We start from the raw sequence: 21,639 nt of genomic DNA, 5'->3' as shown, positions 1-21,639 counted from the left end.
TAAAAACTAATTTGGCATTAGAACCTACAAGATAGAGCAGAACAGTATAGGAACTGGACCTTCGGCCCACAATGTTTGTGCCGAACATGATGCCAACTTAAACTAAACCCCCCCGACTGTACATGATCCATATCCCTCTATTCCCTGCACATTCATGTGCCTATCTAAAAGCTTCTTAAACGCCATCACTGGCAGCGCATTCCAGGCACCCACCATCCTCTGTATAAACAAAACTTGCGCCGAACATCTCCTTTAAACTTTCCCCTCTCACCTTATAGCTATGCCCTCTAGTGTTGAACATTTCCACCCTGGGGAAAAAGGTTCTGACTGTCTACCCTATCTATGCATAAAACTCAAGGTGTTTCCTTGCACAACATATGTGGGGGGAACCAATTCCTGGGCAATACTTTGTCAAATGTAAATATTGCCAAGTAACTGTAGACAGTGGAAGAGGATATCATAAACTGATTATTTTAATCAGTACAGACCGTGTTTGTCATTGAATTAAACACTGATCCGGAAATGTATAAACAATGCTTTGAAACTGTTCTGAATTTTTTTCAGTTTAGTGAAAAATTGAAAGACTACGATTACAGATCAACTGTGATCATTAATGCAAGGTAAGGAGAAACTAAATTCAACATTTACATGTAATCTCTGAATAATGAATGTTCGCAATCACCAGCTCCGTTCATGTTCGAGGGGCAGAATTAGGCCATTCGGCCCATCAAGTCCACTCCGCCATTCAATCATGCTGATCTATCTTTCCCTCCTAACCCCACTTTCCTGCCTTCTCCCCATTACCCCCGACACCCGCACTAATCAAGTATTACAGCCAAATCAAGAAAACAAGAGAAACAATGCTAAACATTCAATGACTGACTGATCAAAATAAAGCGGGTATGAACTCAACCTACAATATTGTGGAGGGGACATGAGGGCCCTGGAAGTGAGCAGTTTTGGACCCCGTATCTGAGGAAAGATGTGCTGGCATCAGAGAGGGTCCAGAGGAGGTTTACGAGAATTATCCCAGGAATGATTGGGTTACCATATGATGAGCATTTGAAGGCATTAGACAATAGACAAAAGACAATAGGTGCAGGAGTAGGCCATTCGGCCCTTCGAGCCAGCACCGCCATTTAATGTGATCATGGCTGATCATCCCCAATCAGTACCCCGTTCCTGCCTTCTCCCCATATCCCCTGACTCCGCTATCTTTAAGAGCTTTATCTAGCTCTCTCTTGAAAGTATCCAGAGAAACGGCCTCCACCGCCCTCTGAGGCAGAGAATTCCACAGACTCACAACTCTGTGTGAAAAAGTGTTTACTCGTTGTTTAAACGTATGAGGGGGGACCTCATTGAAACTTACCGAATAGCGAAAGGCCCGGATAGAGTGAATGTGTAGAGGATGTTTCCACTAGTGGGAGTGTCTTGGATCAGAGGCCTCAGAATAAAAGAATCAGCCAGAATTAGAAAGGAGATGAGGAGGAATTTATTTTGCCAGAGGTTGGTGACACTGTGGAATTCATTGCCACAGGCGTCTGTGGAGGCCAAGTCAATGGGTGTTTTTAAGGCGGAGATTGACAGATTCTTCATTAGTACGGATGTCAGGGGTTATGGGGAGAAGGCAGGAGAATGGAGTTGAGGGAGAGGGATAGATCAGCCATGATTGAATGGCGGAGTAGACTTGATGGGCCGAATGGCCTACTTCTGCTCCTAGAACCTATGAACGTGAAGTGGAAGAAGGAATGGAGTTGGGCTTCGGGGCTGATCTGATGTTCAGGTTGGCCATTAGGTGGTCTTGACACATGGTGTGCCTCAGCTCCCTCTTCTGACCTCGAGCTAACATTCTGAGGAGGTGGAGTACATCTGACATTATAACTGGGAGGAAATGTGACCTGATGTTATAACACCAAGAAGTGGAGGTGTAATCCATTTGGATGCATTTAGGAAATAGAGAGGAATCCATTCGCTGTTGAAATCTGTCAGCTCTCTTACCAAGGAGGTGGTGTCGGTGGTGTTCAGGGGTATAAATCCCATGGGCCTGTTCAATGTGTCCTAGGACACTGTGCGAAGTGGGTCCAAAAATAGCAGGCCCTCTGGCAGAAATATTTGTATCGTCCTTAATCATGGGTTAGGCACCAGGAGATTGGTGGGCAGCTACTGTTGTAGGTCTATTTAAGAAGGGCTGCAAGAACATGCCTGAGGACTACAGGCCAGTGAGCCTGACACCAGTTGTGGATGAATTACAGGATGAATTTTGACGGACAGGACCTATCTACATTTAAGGGGTTGGACAGGCTAGATGCAGGAAGATTGCTCCCGATGTTGGGGAAGTCCAGGACAAGGGGTCACAGCTTAAGGATAAGGGGAAATCCTTTAAAACCGAGATGAGAAGAACTTTTTTCACCCAGAGAGTGGTGAATCTCTGGAACTCTCTGCCACAGAGGGTAGTTGAGGCCACACAGTTCATTGGCTATATTTAAGAGGGAGTTAGATGTGGCCCTTGTGGCTAAAGGGATCAGGGGGTATGGAGAGAAGGCAGGTACGAGATACTGAGTTGGATGATCAGCCATGATCATATTGAATGGCGGTGCAGGCTCGAAGGGCCGAATGGCCTACTCCTGCACCTAATTTCTATGTTTCTATGTTTCTACATTTGGAAAGACCATGACTGATTGGGGACAGTCTGTGTTTTTGTGAGTGGGAAATGGTGTCTCACCAATGTAATTGAGATTTTGTTTTGAAGAGTTGATCAAGGGCATTGTGAATGTAGATGCTCTTTACATGGACTGTGACAAGGCTTTTGACAAGGTCCCGCATGGGATACTGGAGCAGTAGGCAAGATCACATTGGATTCAGGGGAGCTAACTATCAGGATGATAAATTGACTTGATAGAAGGAGGTGGAGCAGGATGTTTTCCAGACTCGAGGCCTGCGATCTGTGGCATGCTGCACGGATCAGTGCTGGGTTACCTGTTGTTTGGACATATGCATGAACGATTTGGACGGGAATCCAGGTGAGTTTGTGGACGATAAGACGGGCTCTGGAGAAGGTTGACTAAGGTTGTCCAACAACAGGATCTCGATCCACTGGGAAAGCGGGCAAGGGAATGACAGATAGAATGCGGCAAAGACAGGAGTGAAGCCATGCACCTTGGGAAGTTGAACAATGGCGGGACTCGCACAGTTGATGGCAGGTCCTTGCAGAAGATACAGAGCTAGGACTTTAACTTTCCTCAAAGTGGTGACACAGGTCATTCTTCAGCGGGCTTTCCGATGACTCATTTGACTGTGTCATTCTCACCACAAACAAATTGTACATTTAGAGTCATAGTCATTCAGCACAGAAACAGGCCCTTTGGTCCAACTTGCCCATGCCAACCAAGATGCCCCATGTAAGTTAGTCCCATTTGCCTGTGTTTGACCCATATCCCTCTCAAGCTTTCCTGTCCATATATCGGTCCAAGTCTTAGAAATGCTGTTAACGTACCTGCCTCAACTACCTCCTCTGGCAGCTCGTTCCATACACCCAACACCCTCTGATTGAAAAAGTTGCTCCTCGGGTTCCTATTAAATCTTTCCCCCCCCCTCACATAAAACGTATGTCCTTTGGTTCTTGATTCCCCTACTCTGGGGTAAACGACTCTGTGAATTCAGCCTATCTAATCCCCTCAAATCTTAAACACCTCTATAATATCACCCTCAGCCTCCTGCGCTCCAAGGAATAAAGCCTTGGCCTAGCCTGCCCAGCCACTTCCTGTAGCTCAGGCCCTCAAGTCCTCCCAACATGCTCGTAAACAACTTTACAAGACATGGTGAAGTAGACTCTGACCTTGCCTGGTGATATAAAATAATTAGTTTTATCCTGCTGATGTCAATAGAAACTGGAAGAGAAATGTAATCTGGGTTTCAGGCTGTTAGTTATTTCATGCAACGCCACAAAATGTCTCGTAAAAATAGTCCTGGCTTTCACTTATCTGTTCATAAATGATAGGAGCAGAATTAGGCCATTCTGCCCACCAAGTCTACTCCGCCATTCAATCATGGCTGATCAATCTCTCCCTCATAACCCCATTCTCCTGCCCTCTCCCCATAACCACTGACAACCGTACTAATCAAGAAAATTATCTACCTCGGCCTTAAATATATCCATTGACTTTGCTTCCACAGCCTTCTGTGGCAAAGAATTCTACAGATTTACCACTCTCTGACTAAAGAAATTCCTCGTCATCTCCTTCCTAAAAGAACGTCCTTTAATTCTGAGGTTATGACCTCTAGTCCTGGACTATCTCACTTGTGGAAACATCCTCTCCACATCCACTCTCTCCAAGCCTTTCACAATTCTGTATGTTTCAATGAGGTCCCCCCCTCATCCTTCTAAACACCAGCGAGTGCAGGCTCAGTGCCATCAAACGCTCATCATATGTTAACCCACTCATTCCAGGAATTGTTCTTGTAAACCACCTCTGGACTCTCTCCAGAGCCAGCACATCCTTCCTCAGTTAAGGGGCCCAAAATTGCTCACAATGTTCCAAATGCAGCACCTTATGGAGCCTCAGCATTGCATCCCAGTTTTTGTACACAAGCCCTCTCGAACTAAATGCCAGTTCCAGGCCTCTCCCTAATTCTCAGCAAGCATTGTCACGTTCTATCAGTGGTATTTGCTCCGTTTGTGCCTGAAACTTCACTTTTACAACTTTGCGATTGCAGGAAGGGGAGTATAATCACAGATGTCACCAACACGTTCGGCAGTGAAAGCAAAGTGAACGAGTCTGTCATTGAGAATGCTGTATCCAAGAATTACAAATACCAAAGTAAGTGATACTGCTTTTATTATTCTGTACTAAACTCAAATGCCGGACCCCCGTCCGATGAAGTAACTGCTTCCCTCTTCATTGCCACAGGAGGCAGCGGGGGCCAAGTCATTGGGTATCTCTAAGGTGGGATGTTAAACGTTATGGGGTGAATACAGGAGAATGGGGTTGAGAGGGAGAGATAGATCAGCCATGATTGGATGGCCGAGTACACTTGATGGTCCGAATGGCCTAATTCAGCTCCTAACACATGAACTCTCCTGCACCTCTTCCTGTTATGTATTGCCAGGAACAATAACTATAACAGAGTAAATAATTTACTAATTAACTTTGAACTTGGTACATCACCTTAACTCACATCAAATGCTGCACGCTTTCAGACTGTCCCGCGTGAGTCCCGGGTCCCCGTCCTCTGATCGGACGGTGTTTCCACGCTACCGCGAATGCGTTCTTCCATGACGTTCGTGTCCAGCAAGGATGCTGGCATGCAGGCGTGTAAGATGCTGGTCCCCATGTGCAGAAGATGCCGGCACGCATGTGCGTAACATGCTGACACACTTGTGCGTTACATGCAGACACGTGGGTGCGTAACATGCCGACACGCGTGTGCGTAACATGTCGACATGCGTGTGCGTAACATGCCGGCACAGATGTGTGTTAGATGCTGGCACACGTGTGCGTAACAGGCCAGCATGCGTGTGCATTTGATGCTGGTGCACATGCACAGGAGTTAACATGAGGAACCTGGAGAAAACAAGGAGAACGTGCAAACTCCACACAGACAGCACCAACGGTCAGGATTGAACCAGGGTCTCTGGTGGTGTGAACCAGCAACTCTACTGCTGCGCCACTGTGCCGCCCCCTCCTGTCAGTATCCATTCCAATAACTGGCCCAATGGATAGTCACGCAATGAGTCTTCCAACCAACATGTCTTTGGCATGTGGAGGAAACGGCAGCACCTGGGTCATAGAGAGAACAACCTCTCCACATGGACAGTACCCAAAGTCCTGACCGACCCCACGTCTCTGGTGTTGAGGCAGCAGCACTAACCGCTGCACCAGCAGGTGGCTGAGGGATCATCTTAGAGAGGTGTATAAAATGAAGAGGTGAATAGTGAATGTAGAGTCTTTTACCCAGAGTCGGGGAATCAAGAACCAGAGGACATAAGTTTAAGGTGAGAGGAGAAATATTTAATAGGAACCTGAGGGGCATCTTTTCCACACAAAGGGTGGTGGGTGTATGGAACGAGCTGCCAGAGGAGGCAGTTGGGTCACGTGCTATCATAACATTTAAAATACACTTGTACAGGTACATGGATAGAAATGGTTTCGAGGAATATGGGCCAAACACAGGGAAATGGGACTAGTGTAGTTTGGGCACCTTGATTGGCATGGACGTTGGGCCAAAGGGCACGTTTCATGACTCTCTCCCCACTAATCCCACTGGAGCGGGTATATCTTTTCCTAGATGAGGAATGCAAAACTGCACATGTGGGCAACCCACGGCTTTAAGTCTCTGATATCCAGGGGCTGCCACTAGCCTCTGACTTTCACCCTCAAGGGTTGGCAGAAACCATTTCAAGTTGTTACTTCCACTGCTACACTCTTGTCCTGCCCCCTCCAGTAGGAATTCTTGCAGTGTTTCATCCCCCATCACAGATATCCAGCAATGAATGCAGACTAAAATATTTAGATTCAAGTTTAATGTGTTATTATTTATGGTTAAATAACCGCGGCTCTGGCCAGCAGCGGCCTCTGCAGCCTGTCCGCGTTTTTATTATTTTTTGTCTGTGTTTTTATGTAGTTTTTGTTATTTTATGTTGGGGTGTGTGTGTGGGGGGGTGGGGGTGAGGAGGGAGGGGGGGGGAAACTTTTTGAATCTCTCCCTGCACTGGAGACCCGACCTTTTCTCGTCGGGTCTCAGGTGTCGTTGAGGCCGCAACGAGGAGCGGCCTCCAACAGGAAGAAGCCGGGGACTCGGGTGTCGACTCACCGTTGCCGTCGCGGAGCTGGCCGAGTCCGGAGCGGGTGGAGCGGTGGAGGAGCGCTGCTGCTGCTGCTGCTGCTGCTGCTGCTGCTGCTACCGGAGAGTCGGAGGCTCCAACGACGGGTCTGCGGACGGCGGGAACCGGGAGCCCGCGGCTCCCTGGAGGGAGACCGCTTTTCGGGGCTACTGCAACGGCGACTTCTCCCGCCCGAGTTGCGGGGTTGAAGAGCTCCTGGAGCGGGGCCTACATCACTGCCCCGCGCGGCTGGAATGGCCGCGGACTCTGCGAGCGCACACCGGGGGCTCCAACACCAAGACCCGGTGTGCGACCTCGCACCACCCGGCGTGGCTTTAATGGCCGCGGGACAATCGCCATCGCCAGCCGGGGGCTATGACTTTGACTCTGACATCGGGGGGGGGGGGGGGGGAGAGTGCAGTGGAGAGATAAGTTTATTTGGCCTTCCATCACAGCTATGTGATGGATGTTTATGTTAAATGTAATTATGTTGTGTCTGGGGTCTATTTGTGTGTAATGTATGGCTGCAGAAACGGCATTTCGTTTGGACCTCCAGGGGTCCAAATGACAATTAAATTGACTCTCTCTGACTCTCTCTCTCTCTCTCTCTGTTACTTAAGGTTCATTCGGAATAATGTGAAATTAAGCCTGATATGAGATTGCATAGAGCATGTACATGCAAGTTAATTTCCTGGTTTGTTCTTCTTGTTTATAGCTGTGCCTGGATGTAATCTTGATAAGTGCGACAAAATTTCATCCTTCTGTGTCCAACCGAGCTTCGGTTTGCCTGAGTGTTCCTGCAAACAAGGATTCTACAAGAACACTCAATACGACATGAAATGCCTAGGTATTTTCGGTTTTACAATTGATTTTTTTACATAGAGTCATAGATTCATACAGCATGGAAAGTCCTTCGGCCCAACTTGCCCATATCGGCCAACATGCCTCATCTACACGAATTTCACCTGCCTGCATTTGGCCCATATCCCTCTAAACCTATCCTCTCCATGTACCTGTCCTAATGTTTTGTTGCAGTACCTGCCTCAACTAACTCCTCCAGCAATTTGTTCCATATACCTGCCACCGTTTGTGTAAAAAAAGTTACCCCTCAGGTACTCATTAAATCTTTCCCCTCTCAACTTAAGGGCCTGTCCCACTTTCACAACTTAATTCTTTCATCCTGACCATTTTTTTACTCGTGGACATTTTTTTATCGGGCTGGAAAAAACGTCCCGATGTTTTTACCTGATGCCACGAGTACCTACAGCTAGCACAACGAGCCGCTACGATATATCTACAAACTCCTACGACCTCCTATGGACTCGTTACGAACATTCTGCGAGTTTGAATCAGGGGAAAACTCGGGAGAAGTCGTGAATTACCTCGTGAAAATGGGACAGGCCCTTTAAACCTATGTCCTCTGTTTCTTAATTCCTTTACTCTGAGTAAAGACTGCACGTTTACCCTGTCTGATTCCCCTCATGATCTTATACACCTCTGTAAGATCACCCCCTCTTCCTCCTGCGCTCCAAGGAATAGAGTCCTAGCCTGCTCAACCTCCCTCTATAGCCCAGGCACTCAAGTCCTGGCAAAATCCTCGTAAATCTTCTGCGCACCCTTTCCTGCTTAACAACGTCCAGCATTAAAGTTTTCGAACTTTACGGAGTGAAAAAGTTTGTTGGATAAGACCTGAAGTGTGTAGTTTCAGTTTTCAAAAGAATGTGTTTATGAAAATTTGGTTTTCTATTGCCTCTGTACATCGCAGATGATAAATTTACAAAAAAGCACAAAGAGAAATCTACTAAAAGGCCCGTGGAACTCTTAAATTTGAGAAGTTAAATTTGGGACGACTTTGATATCATTTGTAACAATATCTATACTCTATCCGTGGGAAATGGCAAGGTGGCAAGATGTGCAATAAAGAGATTATTGCGCAATACATTTGTGACGCCTTTGCTCCCTTGTTCAAAGAAACAGCATCGGTCATAAAAAAGGAAATAGACACAAAATGGTGGAGTAACTCAGTGGGTCAGTCAGCATCTCTGGAGAAAAAGGGACCCGGGTTCGATGCCGATTACAGGTGTTTGTCCATACGTAATTTGTACTTCCTCCCCCGTGACTTGTGTGGGTTTTCACCGATATATTTGGTTTCCTCCCACACTCCAAAGGCGTACAGGTTTGCAGGTTAATTGGCTTGGTATAAGTGTAAATTGTCCCTAGCGTGTGTAGGATCGTGTTAATGTGCGGGGATCGCTGGTTGGCATGTACACAGTGGGCCAAAGGGCCTGGAACCGCGCTGTATCTCTAAACTGAACTCAAAAACTAGCAGAAGGATGAAATAGCAGTGGAAAGAGTGTAGAGATACACCAGGAAGCTGACTGGGCTGGAGTACTTCAGTTATAAGTGGAGATGGGACAGGCTGGGTTTGTTTCCCCTGGAGTGGAGGGTGACTAAAGCCGACTTGATAGAGGCACACAACATTTGAGGGGGATGGATAGGGTGGAATGTTCCTGTCTAAGTTGTCTAAGAGCGTATATCTTTAGGGTGAATAATAGAGGGTTTTGTGGACTGAACATTGCAGAAATTTCAGATATCCAAATTCTCTCCTCATTCATTCTTCTGAACAATGGTCTGTGTTTAATTCATGTAGCAGTTGTATAATTATGTTAAACGGTTAATTACAAAGATCTAAAGGAAGAAAACATTTCAATGTTATCAAGTCATAGGAGTCATGGGGTATTGGAGTCAGAGATACAGTGTGGAAATAGGCCCTTCAGCCTAACTTGCCCACACCGACCAACATGCCCCATCTGCACACGTCCCACCTGCCTGTGTTTCACCCATATCCCTCTAAACCTGTCCCATCCATACACCTGTCTAATTGTTACTTTAACATTGTGATAGTCCCTGCAAACTAATTACAGCAATTGTCTTTAATCTATCCCCAGAAACGTGTAAATCGAAATGTAAAGGGGAGAATCAACTTTGTGTGCCCGAAGCTGGGAGTAATGGCTTTGTTTGTGAATGTCAGCCCGGATATCAAAACAACAATGGAAAATGTGACAGGTTAAGTATTTTAAATATTTTTATTTTACACCCAATTTCCCAATATGGCAATAAACTCAAACTTGTAAGAAACCAGTGTTGGTGACTGGTGATGGGATGGATGGCGGAGTGAACATTAGAAAGACAACCAGGAGCTGAGGGAGGCAGAGGATTTGTTGGTTGCTACCACCCACATTTCCCCACGTGCTGGATAATTTGCAATGAGGGCAACACAGTGGCGCATTGGTAGAATTACTGCCTTACAGCGCTTGCAGTGCCAGAGACCCGGGTTCGATCCCGACCACGGCTGCTTGACTGCCCGGAGTTTGTACGTTCTCCCCGTGACAGCATGGGTTTTGTCGAAGATCTTCGGTTTCCTCCCACACTCCAAAGACGTACAAGTTTGTCCGTTAATTGGTTTGGTGTAAGTGTAAATTGTCCCTAGTGTGTATAGGATAGTGTTCATGTGCGGAGATCGCTGGTGGGTGAGGACTATGTGGGCTGAAGGGCCTGTTTCCGCGCTGTATCTGTAAACTAAACTAAACTAAACTAAACATGGCCATGGATCTCAACGTGTAGCCCAGAGATGTGGCACAAAGCTGATGTGAATTGTTCAGGCACTAGAAGTATCCCTCAGCAAAGTTCCCTGTAGTTGTTTGACCACCATTGTAGACGTGCTTATCACACACTTGTGTCACAAGTTTAGGTTTGCAAGGCACACTTAAATTGAAAGGACATTGTCCTCCAACCCGTTCCCCTACATGATTTGTTAAGCGGCATTTACCATCTCTTGGCCAATCCATTACTGCCCATTCACAAGCATTCAGTACACCCCAGAATCCAGAGACTACTTCAACTCCATTTATTGTTGTGGTTTATAAAGGGCTACTCTGGCGTCATTTGCACGTCATTTATGCGACATCATTTACGCGTCACGACTGGGGTGCACATTAAGCGCGCTTGGTGCACATTACGCGCGCATGATGCGTGGTGACGTAGGCAGTGATGCGCGGTCACGCACGGGGCACAAGGGTTTTGGGATGTACAAAATCTTTGCGCGCCATCTGCGTGACACGCAAATGACACCCAAGTGGGACAGGCCCTTCACACTGTTTACGGAAGCATTCTCACATTTAACATTGCTTTGGGGCACTTCCCAACGGCACTTCTCAACGGCACTTCACTCCGCCCTCTCCCACCTCGACAACAGAGACACTTACGTAAGAATGTTGTTCATCGATTACAGCTCAGCATTCAACACCATTATACCCTCTAAACTGAACACCAAACTCGGTGACCTGGGCATCAACCCCTCCCTCTGCAACTGGATACTGGACTTTCTAACCAACAGACCCCACCCAGTCTGTTAGGTCAGACAACCACACCTCTTCAACCCTCACCCTGAACACCGGCGTTCCACAGGGCTGTGTGCTGAGCCCCCTCCTCTACTCCCTCTTCACCTACGACTGCACACCTGTACATGGTACTAACACCATCATCAAGTATGCAGATGATACAACGGTGATTGGCCTCATCAGCAACAACGATGAGTCGGCCTATAGGGAGGAGGTCCAGCTCCTAGCAGCATGACAACAACCTGGCCCTTAACTCCAAGAAGACCAAGGAGCTCATTGTAGACTTCAGGAAGTCTAGGGGCGGCACGCACACCCCCATCCACATTAACGGGACGGAGGTGGAACGTGTTTCCAGCTTCAGGTTCCTGGGGGTCAACATCTCCGATGACCTCTCTTGGACCCAAAACACCTCAACTCTGGTCAAGAAGGCTCACCAGCGTCTCTTCTTCCTGAGGAGACTGAAGAAGGCCCATCTGTCTCCTCAGATTCTGGTGAACTTCTACCGCTGCACCATCGAGAGCATCCTTACCAACTGCATCATAGTATGGTATGGCAACTGCTCTGTCTCCGACCGGAAGGCATTGCAGAGGGTGGTGAAAATTGCCCAACGCATCACTGGTTCCTCACTCCACTCCATTCAGTCTGTCCAAAGCAAGCGTTGTCTGCGAAGGGCGCTCAGCATCGCCAAGGACTGCTCTCACCCCAACCATGGACTGTTTACCCTCCTACCATCCGGGAGGTGCTACAGGTCTCTCCGTTGCTGGACCAGCAGGTCCAGGAACAACTTCTTCCCTGCTGCTGTCACACTACTCAACAACGTACCTCGGTGACTGCCAATCCCCCCGTCACTCCTGCACCAGGAAAACACTATGACTGTATGCATGTAAATAGATGTATTTATTGCTCATATTCTATGTCGCTCTTCCAAGGAGATGCTAACTGCATTTCGTTGTCTCTGTACTGTACACTGACAATGACAGTTAAAGTTGAATCTGAATCTGAATCCGAATTGAGCAAGTCGCCAATCTTCTCTGGTTAATTTGCTGTCATTACCATTCAGTTTGTCCTTGGCAAGTCTATTGTTTCTGCACGTGGATTCCTTCACTTAAGTCATTCTCTAGTCTTGTACCCGGGGGTGAGATATTCTGGTGAACAAGGTGTAGGAGCCTGAAAACTGTAACGTCCAGATTCGGGAGCAACTTCCTCCCTGCAACCATCAGGCTATTGAACACTACAACCTCCAATTAAAGCTCCGAACTACATAGACTTGGGGGCATTATATTTGACTTTGCACTAATATTGGTTTTATTTATTTGTCTGTTCATATATATAAATATAAATATATATACATATACACGCACACTGACTGTTATTGCCCACTCCACTTGCTCTGAAAAGTCGATGGTGGAATTTATCAAATTGCAGACATCCTTTGAATGACGTGTCCATGTTAGGTGGGGAATTTTGGAATGCAGGATTTGGTTCTGAGGGTGAACTGGCATATCCAGCATAGGGTGGCGTTAAAGAAAACCTAAAAACACACCACAAAGATCAAGTAAGGCAATCAAGACTTTATTAAGAGCATCAAATAGAGCAATCATTGGAAGAAATCTAGGAGACTGCTCAACAAACATACGTAGTACTCCTTAGGCACAGAATATTTATTTGTGTTGTTTACAGTGGCAGGCATTTAAGTATTTTTCCTTGTTCTGAATTATCTTATAACAATCATAAATCATGCACCTCTGACCAATACAAATCAGTAAACACAGCCCAATTCCACATCATTGCAGATAAGCAAATGTCATGTTACCCTTTCCACCTCCTTTTAGTGTTTTACGATTGCCATGTTGCCCTTTGACTACAGAGTACAGGAGCTGACTAAAGTAGACTGCAGTAAGTGCCAGGTACACATGCCCAGTTTGTTTGAAACACAGATATGACCCATGAAGAGGACTTTGAGCTTCTCTTTATGCACTCTACCCCCTGCTATCCACTTGAAGCTTTGCAATTTATCTTTGACAATGGCAATGGCGTTCACATTATTGAATAGACCGCAGAACATCACTGTCAACATCTACTTGTGGTTCAGAGAAACATCCGCATGGAAGTGTGTCCTATCTCTTTTAAACCTAACTCATTGTTTTCAAAAGGGGAAATGTAATTTATTACAATATTAATCTTCTGAATCAATATTTGTAATTACAATGGTAACTAATACATTTTTAATCTTACATTTAGTTGTCCATATGGCTACGCTGGAAGAAACTGTGAGGATGGTAAGAATTAAAATCAACAGTTTCAAGTATTCACTGTGAATCGAAGAGAAGTATACTCCCTTGTTAACAGAAGGGGCAGTGATTTCTCTATTGAGTCAAGCAAAGTCAAGGAATATTCATTTCAACAATGCGTTTGTAGGGCTGTAGACACAAGAAACGGCAGATTCTGGTTCATGAAAAAGCAACACAAATTGATGGAGTAACTCAGCGGGTCAGGCAGCATCTCCGGAAAAAAGGGATAGGTGACATTTCGGGTCGGAACCCTTCTTCTGCTGGATCCAGTCTGAAGAACGGTCTCGACCCGAAACGTCATCTATTCCTTTTCTCCAGAGGTGCTGCCTGACTCGCTGAGTTACTCCAGCAGTTTGTGTCTATCGTCAGTAAAAACCGGCATCTGCAGTTCCTACCCACACATAAAAGGTGACGGAGTTGGCAAACTGAAATTACTATAAAAGCAGGGATGTTGTGCTGGAATTGTATTCAAATCTAGCCAAATCAGACCAAATCGGGGTATTGTGTGCAATATTAGTCACCAAATTATAGTGAGGACTGTATATCTCCAGAGATGCTGCCCGCCCTGCTGAGTTACTCCAGCATGTTGTGTCTATCTAATTCATTCATCATCATTCAAAACATTAGCGACGCAGTGGTGCTACTTTCCATCGGGAACGGTGATGAACGCACCACACATCTCAGTCCTCCAGTTCCTGCGGACTTCTGCCGTTGGAAGTACAGGATTTTGGTGTGTGTGCTTTTTCATCATTCCTTACAATGCTATGTACGACAGTGATCGCAACTTCTACTGCAGTTCATTTCACTGCACATTATTGTGTATGGGATGAATAAAACTGATTGATTGATTGAAATCTGATTGATTGAAGCGAGGATGGCCGTTGGCTCGCTAGGAGCTCATCCCCACTTTGAGAGTTGTTTTTGGTCCTGCTGGGGGTCCACAGCCCCCTCCTCACCTGGAAGACCAGGTGGGGGAGACGGTTTAGTCACCGACTATCCAACCATGGAGCGGGTAGCACGGGATTACATGGTACCCATGGCGGGGGGAACTCACCCCCGACCTGACCTGAAAGATCTAAAGTGAATATATATATTTGTGCTGAGAGGATGCGGAGGGGAATGAGGAGAGATGAACTGTGGAGGAAGGAACTGCAGATGCTGGTTTGCACCGAAGATAGACACAAAATGCTGGAGAACTCAGCGGGACAGGCAGCATCTCTGGAGAGAAGGAATGGGTGACGTTTCGGGTCGAGACCCTTCTTCAGATTATTCTCGACCTTAAATGTCACCCATTCCTTCTCTCCAGAGATGCTGCCTGGCCCGCTGAGTTACTCCAGCCTTTTGTGTCTATCAGAATGAGGAGGGAGGTGCTTCCAAGGGGAAGGTTTAACTGTGTTTTATGGCACAGATAAGGATGTAGTAATCGGAGGGGGAACCTGCATAACTCGAATACTGTAAAGTTCCTCTTTTTGCATTGTATAATTCTGCTCTGTAAAACAATTTGTAATGAATGGTATTGGGGTTCAAACCCATGAAGCATTTTCAGTCCTGCCACTCGCTTGATGTGAATTTTGGAATATCCGTCTCTTTACAGGATACCTACTTGCTATTATAGTGACTGGAGTTGTAGCCGCAGTTGTGATTCTGGCTCTGGGGATTTCACTTGCGTGTACATATGTCAGGTAATTTCATTTAATGCATTTCCCCGACTCTCAGTCTGATGAAGGGTCTGAAAACCGATACATCACCTATTCCTTTTCTTCAGAGAAGCCGTCAGACCCGCTGAGTTACTGCAGCTATTTGTGTCCATCTTTGGTATAATGGGGGCTGGCCACTGGATCCTGACCCAGATCTGTCAAGGACCGTGGGGTGGCTGCTTGTGCCCCAATCTCCCCATGTTAAACAAAGTCACGCACAGGCGTCCTCCATATAGGGAATAGCACCCTGGAGACACCCATGATCAGCCATGACCGAAGGGGGCCTTAGAAAGATGATGTAATAATACTCGTGTTCCATGAATAAACTTCATAAATGCACATGAGAAGTCTCTGAAAATTAGCAACAAATTAAGAACAGGAAAAAGAGCAGGAACTTTATAACTTTAATCAGTAGTTTGCGGCTGTAGCTGAGTGGTACAATATTGCGTTGGGGGATCGGGTTGTGTTGGAGGAACGGGTTACATTGAGGCAATGGGTTGCGTTGGGGGAATGGGTGAGTGGTGGATTATTGCATTGGGGAATGGGTGAGTGGTGGAATGTTGCCTTGGGGGAAAGGGGCCCAATGGGCCCCACGGTCTAGTATAGTTTATTTCTTTTCAAGTAATTACAGTTGAAGGAACAGAAAAATTGGGGTAAATGTGAAGTCATAGTAACAGAATTAGGCCAACTGGCCCTTTGCCATTCAATCATGGCTGATCTATCTTTCCCTCTCAACCCCATTCTCCTGGCTTTCCCAATAATCTTTGACACCCGTACTAATCAAGAACCTGTCAAACTCCGCTTTAAAAATACCCATTGACTTGGTCTCTACAGCCGTCTGTAGTGATGAATTGTACAGATTCAACGCCCTCTGACTAAAGAAATTCCTCCTCATCTCCTTTCTGAAGGTACATGCTTTTATTCTGATGCTGTGCCCTCTGGTCCTGAACTCTCCCACTAGTGGAAACATCCTTTCCACATCTACTCTATCCAGGCCTTTCACGATTCGGTAATTCACTATTCAATGAGATCCCCCTCATCCTTCTAAACTCTAGCTAGTACAGGCCCAGTGCCATCAAACACTCATCATAACCCTCCTGTGGACCCTCTCCAATGCCAGCACATCCCTCCTCAGATATGGTATCCAAACTGCTCACAATACTCCAAATGAACATTGAAAAAGGTTGGGATGGGTTTAAATCCTTGGTAAATGTTTTTAAATGTTTTAAAAATCCAAACCTAACCAGCTAGCACTCTTCTCCGTCCAACATTTGGAGAAAGGCCATTAAATAAAAAAAGCTGGAGTAACTCAGCGGGACAGGCAGCATCTGTGGAGAGAAGGAATGAGTGACGTTTCAGGTCGAGACCCTTTTTCAGTCTGAAGAAAGGTCTCAACCTGAAATCACCCATCCCTCTCCAGAGACGCAACCTGTCCCGCTGAGTTACTCCAGCTTTTTGTGTCTATCTTCAATTTAAAGCAGCATCTGCAGTTCCTTTGTACACAAAGCCATTAGAAACATAGAAACATAGAAATTAGGTGCAGGAGTAGGCCAGCCAGCCCTTCGAGCCTGCACCGCCATTCAATATGATCATGGCTGATCATCCAATCAGTATCCCGTACCTGCCTTCTCTCCATACCCCCTGATCCCCCTTAGCCACAAGGGCCACATCTAACTCCCTCTTAAATATAGCCAATGAAATGGCCTCAACTACCCTCTGTGGCAGAGAGTTCCAGAGATTCACCACTTTCTGTGTGAAAAAAGTTCTTCTCATCTTGGTTTTAAAGGATTTCCCCCTTATCCTTAAGCTGTGACCCCTTGCCCTGGACTTCCCTAACATCGGGAACAATCTTCCTGCATCTAGCCTGTCCAACCCCTTAAGAATTTTGTAAGTTTCTATAAGATCCCCTCTCAATCTCCTAAATTCTAGAGAGTATAAACCAAGTCTATCCAGTCTTTCTTCATAAGACAGTCCTGACATCCCAGGAATCAGTCTGGTGAACCGTCTCTGCACTCCCTCTATGGCAATAATGTCCTTCCTCAGATTTGGAGACCAAAACTGTACGCAATACTCCAGGTGTGGTCTCACCAAGACCCTGTACAACTGCAGTAGAACCTCCCTGCTCCTATACTCAAATCCTTTTGCAATGAAAGCTAACATACCATTCGCTTTCTTTACTGCCTGCTGCACCTGCATGCCTACCTTCAATGACTGGTGTACCATGACACCCAGGTCTCGCTGCATCTCTCCCCCTTTCCCAATCGACCACCATTTAGATAATAGTCTGCTTTCCCGTTTTTGCCACCAAAATGGATAACCTCACGTTTATCCACATTATACTGCATCTGCCAAACATTTGCCCACTCACCCAGCCTATCCAAGTCACCTTGCAGTCTCCTAGCATCCTCCTCACAGCTAACACTGCCCCCCAGCTTAGTGTCATCCGCAAACTTGGAGATATTGCCTTCAATTCCCTCATCCAGATCATTAATATATATTGTAAATAGCTGGGGTCCCAGCACTGAGCCTTGCAGTACCCCACTAGTCACTGCCTGCCATTGTGAAAAGGACCCGTTTAGTCCTACCTCTTTGCTTCCTGTTTGCCAGCCAGTTCTCTATCCACATCAATACTGAACCCCCAATGCCTTGTGCTTTAAGTTTGTATACTAATCTCTTATGTGGGACCTTGTCGAAAGCCTTCTGGAAGTCCAGATACACCACATCCACTGGTTCTCCCCTATCCACGCTACTAGTTACACCCTCGATGCAATGCCCTAGTTTCCTCCCTAAAGCAGCCAGAAACTGTATACCATTGGAGAGAACAGGAAGGTTGTTAACGTTTAGATGTAAAGGGTGGTTCATTGGGCAACTGGGACTGATTGTCATCCTGCAGTTCCCTGCAGGAGTTGCAATACGACCAACGGCACAACTGGGTCATCCTGCTCCCGATTTATGTAACAATGCGGAGGTCGGGCAAGGCCTGAGCTTCTTCTTGACCATCCAGTGCAGCACCCAGTCCAGCAGCAGAGTGTAAACAGGCTTAGGTGGGGACTGGATACTCTTCACATCTGGCCCTTCAAAGTCCAGCCAGCATTTGTAGGGGTTTGCAGCACATCCCCATGCATTTGAATGGACTCATCTCCGGAGAAGTAACAGCTGGTATACGAGCAGAATTGGGTCCTTCGGCCCATCAAGTCTACCCCACCATTCAATGGTGGCTGATCTATCTCTCCCACCTAACTACATTCTCCTGCCACTCTGTCACTCTGCCACTCTGTCACTCTGTCACTATCACTATCACTCCATAATTGTCGCAAGGAAAAATGAGAGAATAAGTGTAATTTATGCATGAAAACAGGCACTAAATGATCGACTCTCTGGGCAGTAATTTTTAACTCCGCAATGTTTAATGGCTAACCAGCTGTCTCTGTTGCAGAATGACACGGGCTGAATCTGACGAGCAAGAACAACACCTGATAAACTCTGACTCAGAGAAAGTTAATGGCGTCTCCGGACAGCCACACAGGATACCGAGAGTCAACCTGGCTCTCAATCACGTTTACCAAAACGCCAATAGCCAATCAGCACCTTGGTCACGAACCCAACCCGATGAGGTAAATGATTACATTTTATTGAATAAGCCTAAAGATAACCGAAACCTAAAGATAATTTCTCTCGTAAAAGCACAAAACATAAATGGGCATCATGCGATATAATGTTGTTTCCTTATCCATGCTCATTAGCATCCAGGCCTCATCTACTCGTTGAAAAACTCAACACATTGGGTAAATCTGAAACAAAACTACACATATTTCATTTGCTGTCACTGATGGAAATTTAGTACTAAAAATTACCTTCCTATCTTTAATATTTATAACACGTACATTTAACACAACAAACTTGAGTGCTGACAGAAGCAACTGCAGATGCTGGAATCTGGAGCAGAACACAAAGTGCTGGAGGAACTCAGTGGGTCAGGCAGCGTCTGTGGAGGGAATGGACAGACAATGTTTCAAGTCGGGACCATTCGTCAGATTTAGTCAGAAACATTGTCTGTCCTTTCCCTCTACAAACGCTGCCTGAACTGCTGAGTAACTTAAACACTGCTGTTGCATATATTGATTTATGCAAAGTGAGAGCCAAATGAGAAGTTGTGATGCTTAAGAATATTCTCCTGATTTACTAAAAACAATACAAGTATTCTTCAAAACTTTAAACATGGAAGAATTATTTTCTTTAAGAAAAAACTGCAGATGCTGGAAAATGGAAGGTGCACAAAAATGCTGGAGAAACTCAGCGGGTGCAGCAACGTTGCCTATTTCCTTTGCTCCATAGATCCTGCTGCACCCGCTGAGTTTCTCCAGCATTTTTGTGTACCTAGAATTATTTTCTTGATGGCCTGGTTGAGTTACAATCTTTCTTGGGTCTTAGTACAGTTCAACTCTGGGAGCTCAATGCCTAATTGATGTTCTACCATATGTGAGACAAATCTAAGCAACTTTAGTAATACTCTTTTATAACTTACATAAAGTAAAAGTAGGCAGAGAGGCTCGTTGGGTGTTAAGGCGGTCGTACACAATTGATGATGGTAAAAATACTCTGCTTTAGTGTTCATCTTCTCTTTTCACTCTCGTTCATCACTTCTCCTAGGGTGACTTTGCCCAGAGGTCATGGGATCGATTCCAAAATCAGGACCAGAAGTATGATTACGGCAAGTCCGAACACATGTGATCAGCTTAACTATCGGGGCAAGTATTGGAGTCTGAAGAAGGATCTCAACCCGAAACGTCACCCACTCCTTCTCTCCAGAGATGCTGCCTGTCCCATTGAGTTACTCCAGCATTTTGTATCTACCTTTGCTTTAAACCAGCATCTGCAGTTCCTCCCTCCACTGGAGATTGTAACTGGTCAGGTAGCATCTGCAAATAAAAATGTTGCTTGTGCTTAATGTTCTTTTATTCCAGTGCTTTGTGAAATATTTCATCATCATTATAACTTGGAAATCTTGGCAAACATTTGACACATTTTCCAAGCGAACGCAGCTCCATAGACCCGGGTTCGATCCCGACTACGGGTGCTGTCTGTACGGAGTTTGTACGTTCTCCCCGTGACCTGCGTGGGCTTCCGCCGAGATCTTCAGTCACCTCCCACACTACAAAGACGTACAGGTTTGTAGGTTAATTGGCTTGGTAAATGTAAAAAATATTGTTCCCAATGGGTGTAGGATATTGTTAAAGTGCGGGATCGCTGGTCGGCGCGGACCCGGTGGGCCGAAGGGACCCGTTTCCACGCTGAATCTCTAAACTAAACTAAATGTAACGGCAATAACATAGTTCAAGAAAGCCAAATGTCTTTATGAATGACCCCTATATAGATTGCTATATTGATTAATATTTTTTAGAAGATTTGCTCTAAAGAATAATGTAAATAATAAATGCGAATAAAAATACTTAATTGCAATTTTTGTCAGTTGTTTGTATTGTGTCAACCTAATTAATTTGATATGAGTCAAAATATATTCCATGGAATTAACATTTGTTAAAGGGCCCGTCACACTTACGCGAAACTTACAGGCAACTGCCGGCACCCGTGATAGGTCGCCGAAATTTTCAACATGTTGAAAATTCAGCGGTTACCAGAAAGACGCTATGACTCTTTGGAGACCTCTCACAACCATAGGAGACCTCTCAGGACCGCATGGTCTGTTTGGTCCATGTCACCAGGGGTCGCCTGTATGGTCGTGAGAGTTCTCCTATGGTCATGAGAGGTCTCCAAAGAGTCGTAGTGTCTTTCTGGTCGCCGCTGAATTTTCAACATGTTGAAAAATTCGGCGACCTATCACGGGTGCCGGAGGTCGCCTGTAAAAGTCGCGTAAGTGGGACAGGCCCTTAAAAGAGCACATGTGCAGAATTTGATGTTGTTGCAATTGCTGTTGCAAAGATCAAAGAATCTGTGATTACGTTACCATGTACACAGAGAGATCAGAGTAAAATCCTGATCTAACACCAGCACTGTGAAATTGGATCTCCGCTCACCAGTTAACATTCTCCCTTTTACACAAAAACATGTGTTTAGCTGCGGAATGCAGCCCCACCTCTGTAGTAAAAGCTATTAGGCTCCAACAATGAGTTGCAAGTTAATTGCTGCAGTTATTTCTATGATTTTGTATGTATTGTAAGTGTGTAAAGCTCTGCAGGAAAAGGGTGTAGCATCAACAGACAGACTTTGACTTGACTTGACTTCAAGGTTTCTGACACTTCCCTACCATTCCTTGACCTCACTATCTCCATCGCAGGTGATAGAATTCTGACCGACATCTACTACAAACCCACTGACTCCCATGGCTATCTGGACTACACTTCTTCCCACCCTGCTTCCTGTAAGGACTCCATCCCCTACTCCCAATTCCCCCGTCTACGCCGCATCTGCTC

General features: G+C 45.8%; 1 protein-coding gene across 1 annotated transcript; it reads left to right on the top strand.

Annotated features, from left to right (window-relative positions):
- Window positions 1-507: 507 nt before the first annotated feature.
- Window positions 508-20,201, top strand: LOC129698601 (mucin-13-like). The gene is made up of 8 exons (XM_055637709.1): window positions 508-620; window positions 4,714-4,817; window positions 7,536-7,667; window positions 9,769-9,886; window positions 13,462-13,499; window positions 15,106-15,193; window positions 18,645-18,822; window positions 19,859-20,201. Exons 1-8 carry the CDS (start codon window positions 523-525, stop codon window positions 19,937-19,939), a joined length of 837 nt encoding a protein of 278 aa, XP_055493684.1. The 5' UTR covers window positions 508-522; the 3' UTR covers window positions 19,940-20,201.
- The last annotated feature ends 1,438 nt before the right edge of the window (window positions 20,202-21,639 follow it).

Source organism: Leucoraja erinacea, chromosome 7 (genome assembly GCF_028641065.1).
Source record: "Leucoraja erinacea ecotype New England chromosome 7, Leri_hhj_1, whole genome shotgun sequence".
Taxonomy (NCBI): domain Eukaryota; kingdom Metazoa; phylum Chordata; class Chondrichthyes; order Rajiformes; family Rajidae; genus Leucoraja; species Leucoraja erinaceus.
Note: the sequence above shows the minus strand (reverse complement) of the source record. Positions and strands in the feature narration are given on the sequence as shown.

Bases quoted from the DNA above. Each gene is read 5' to 3' on its own strand.
- LOC129698601 (XM_055637709.1), top strand. From the start codon at position 523: ATGTATAAACAATGCTTTGAAACTGTTCTGAATTTTTTTCAGTTTAGT. The intron at 9,887-13,461 runs GTTAAGTATTTT...TCTTACATTTAG, and splicing joins AACAATGGAAAATGTGACAG to TTGTCCATATGGCTACGCTG. The intron at 18,823-19,858 runs GTAAATGATTAC...CACTTCTCCTAG, and splicing joins CACGAACCCAACCCGATGAG to GGTGACTTTGCCCAGAGGTC.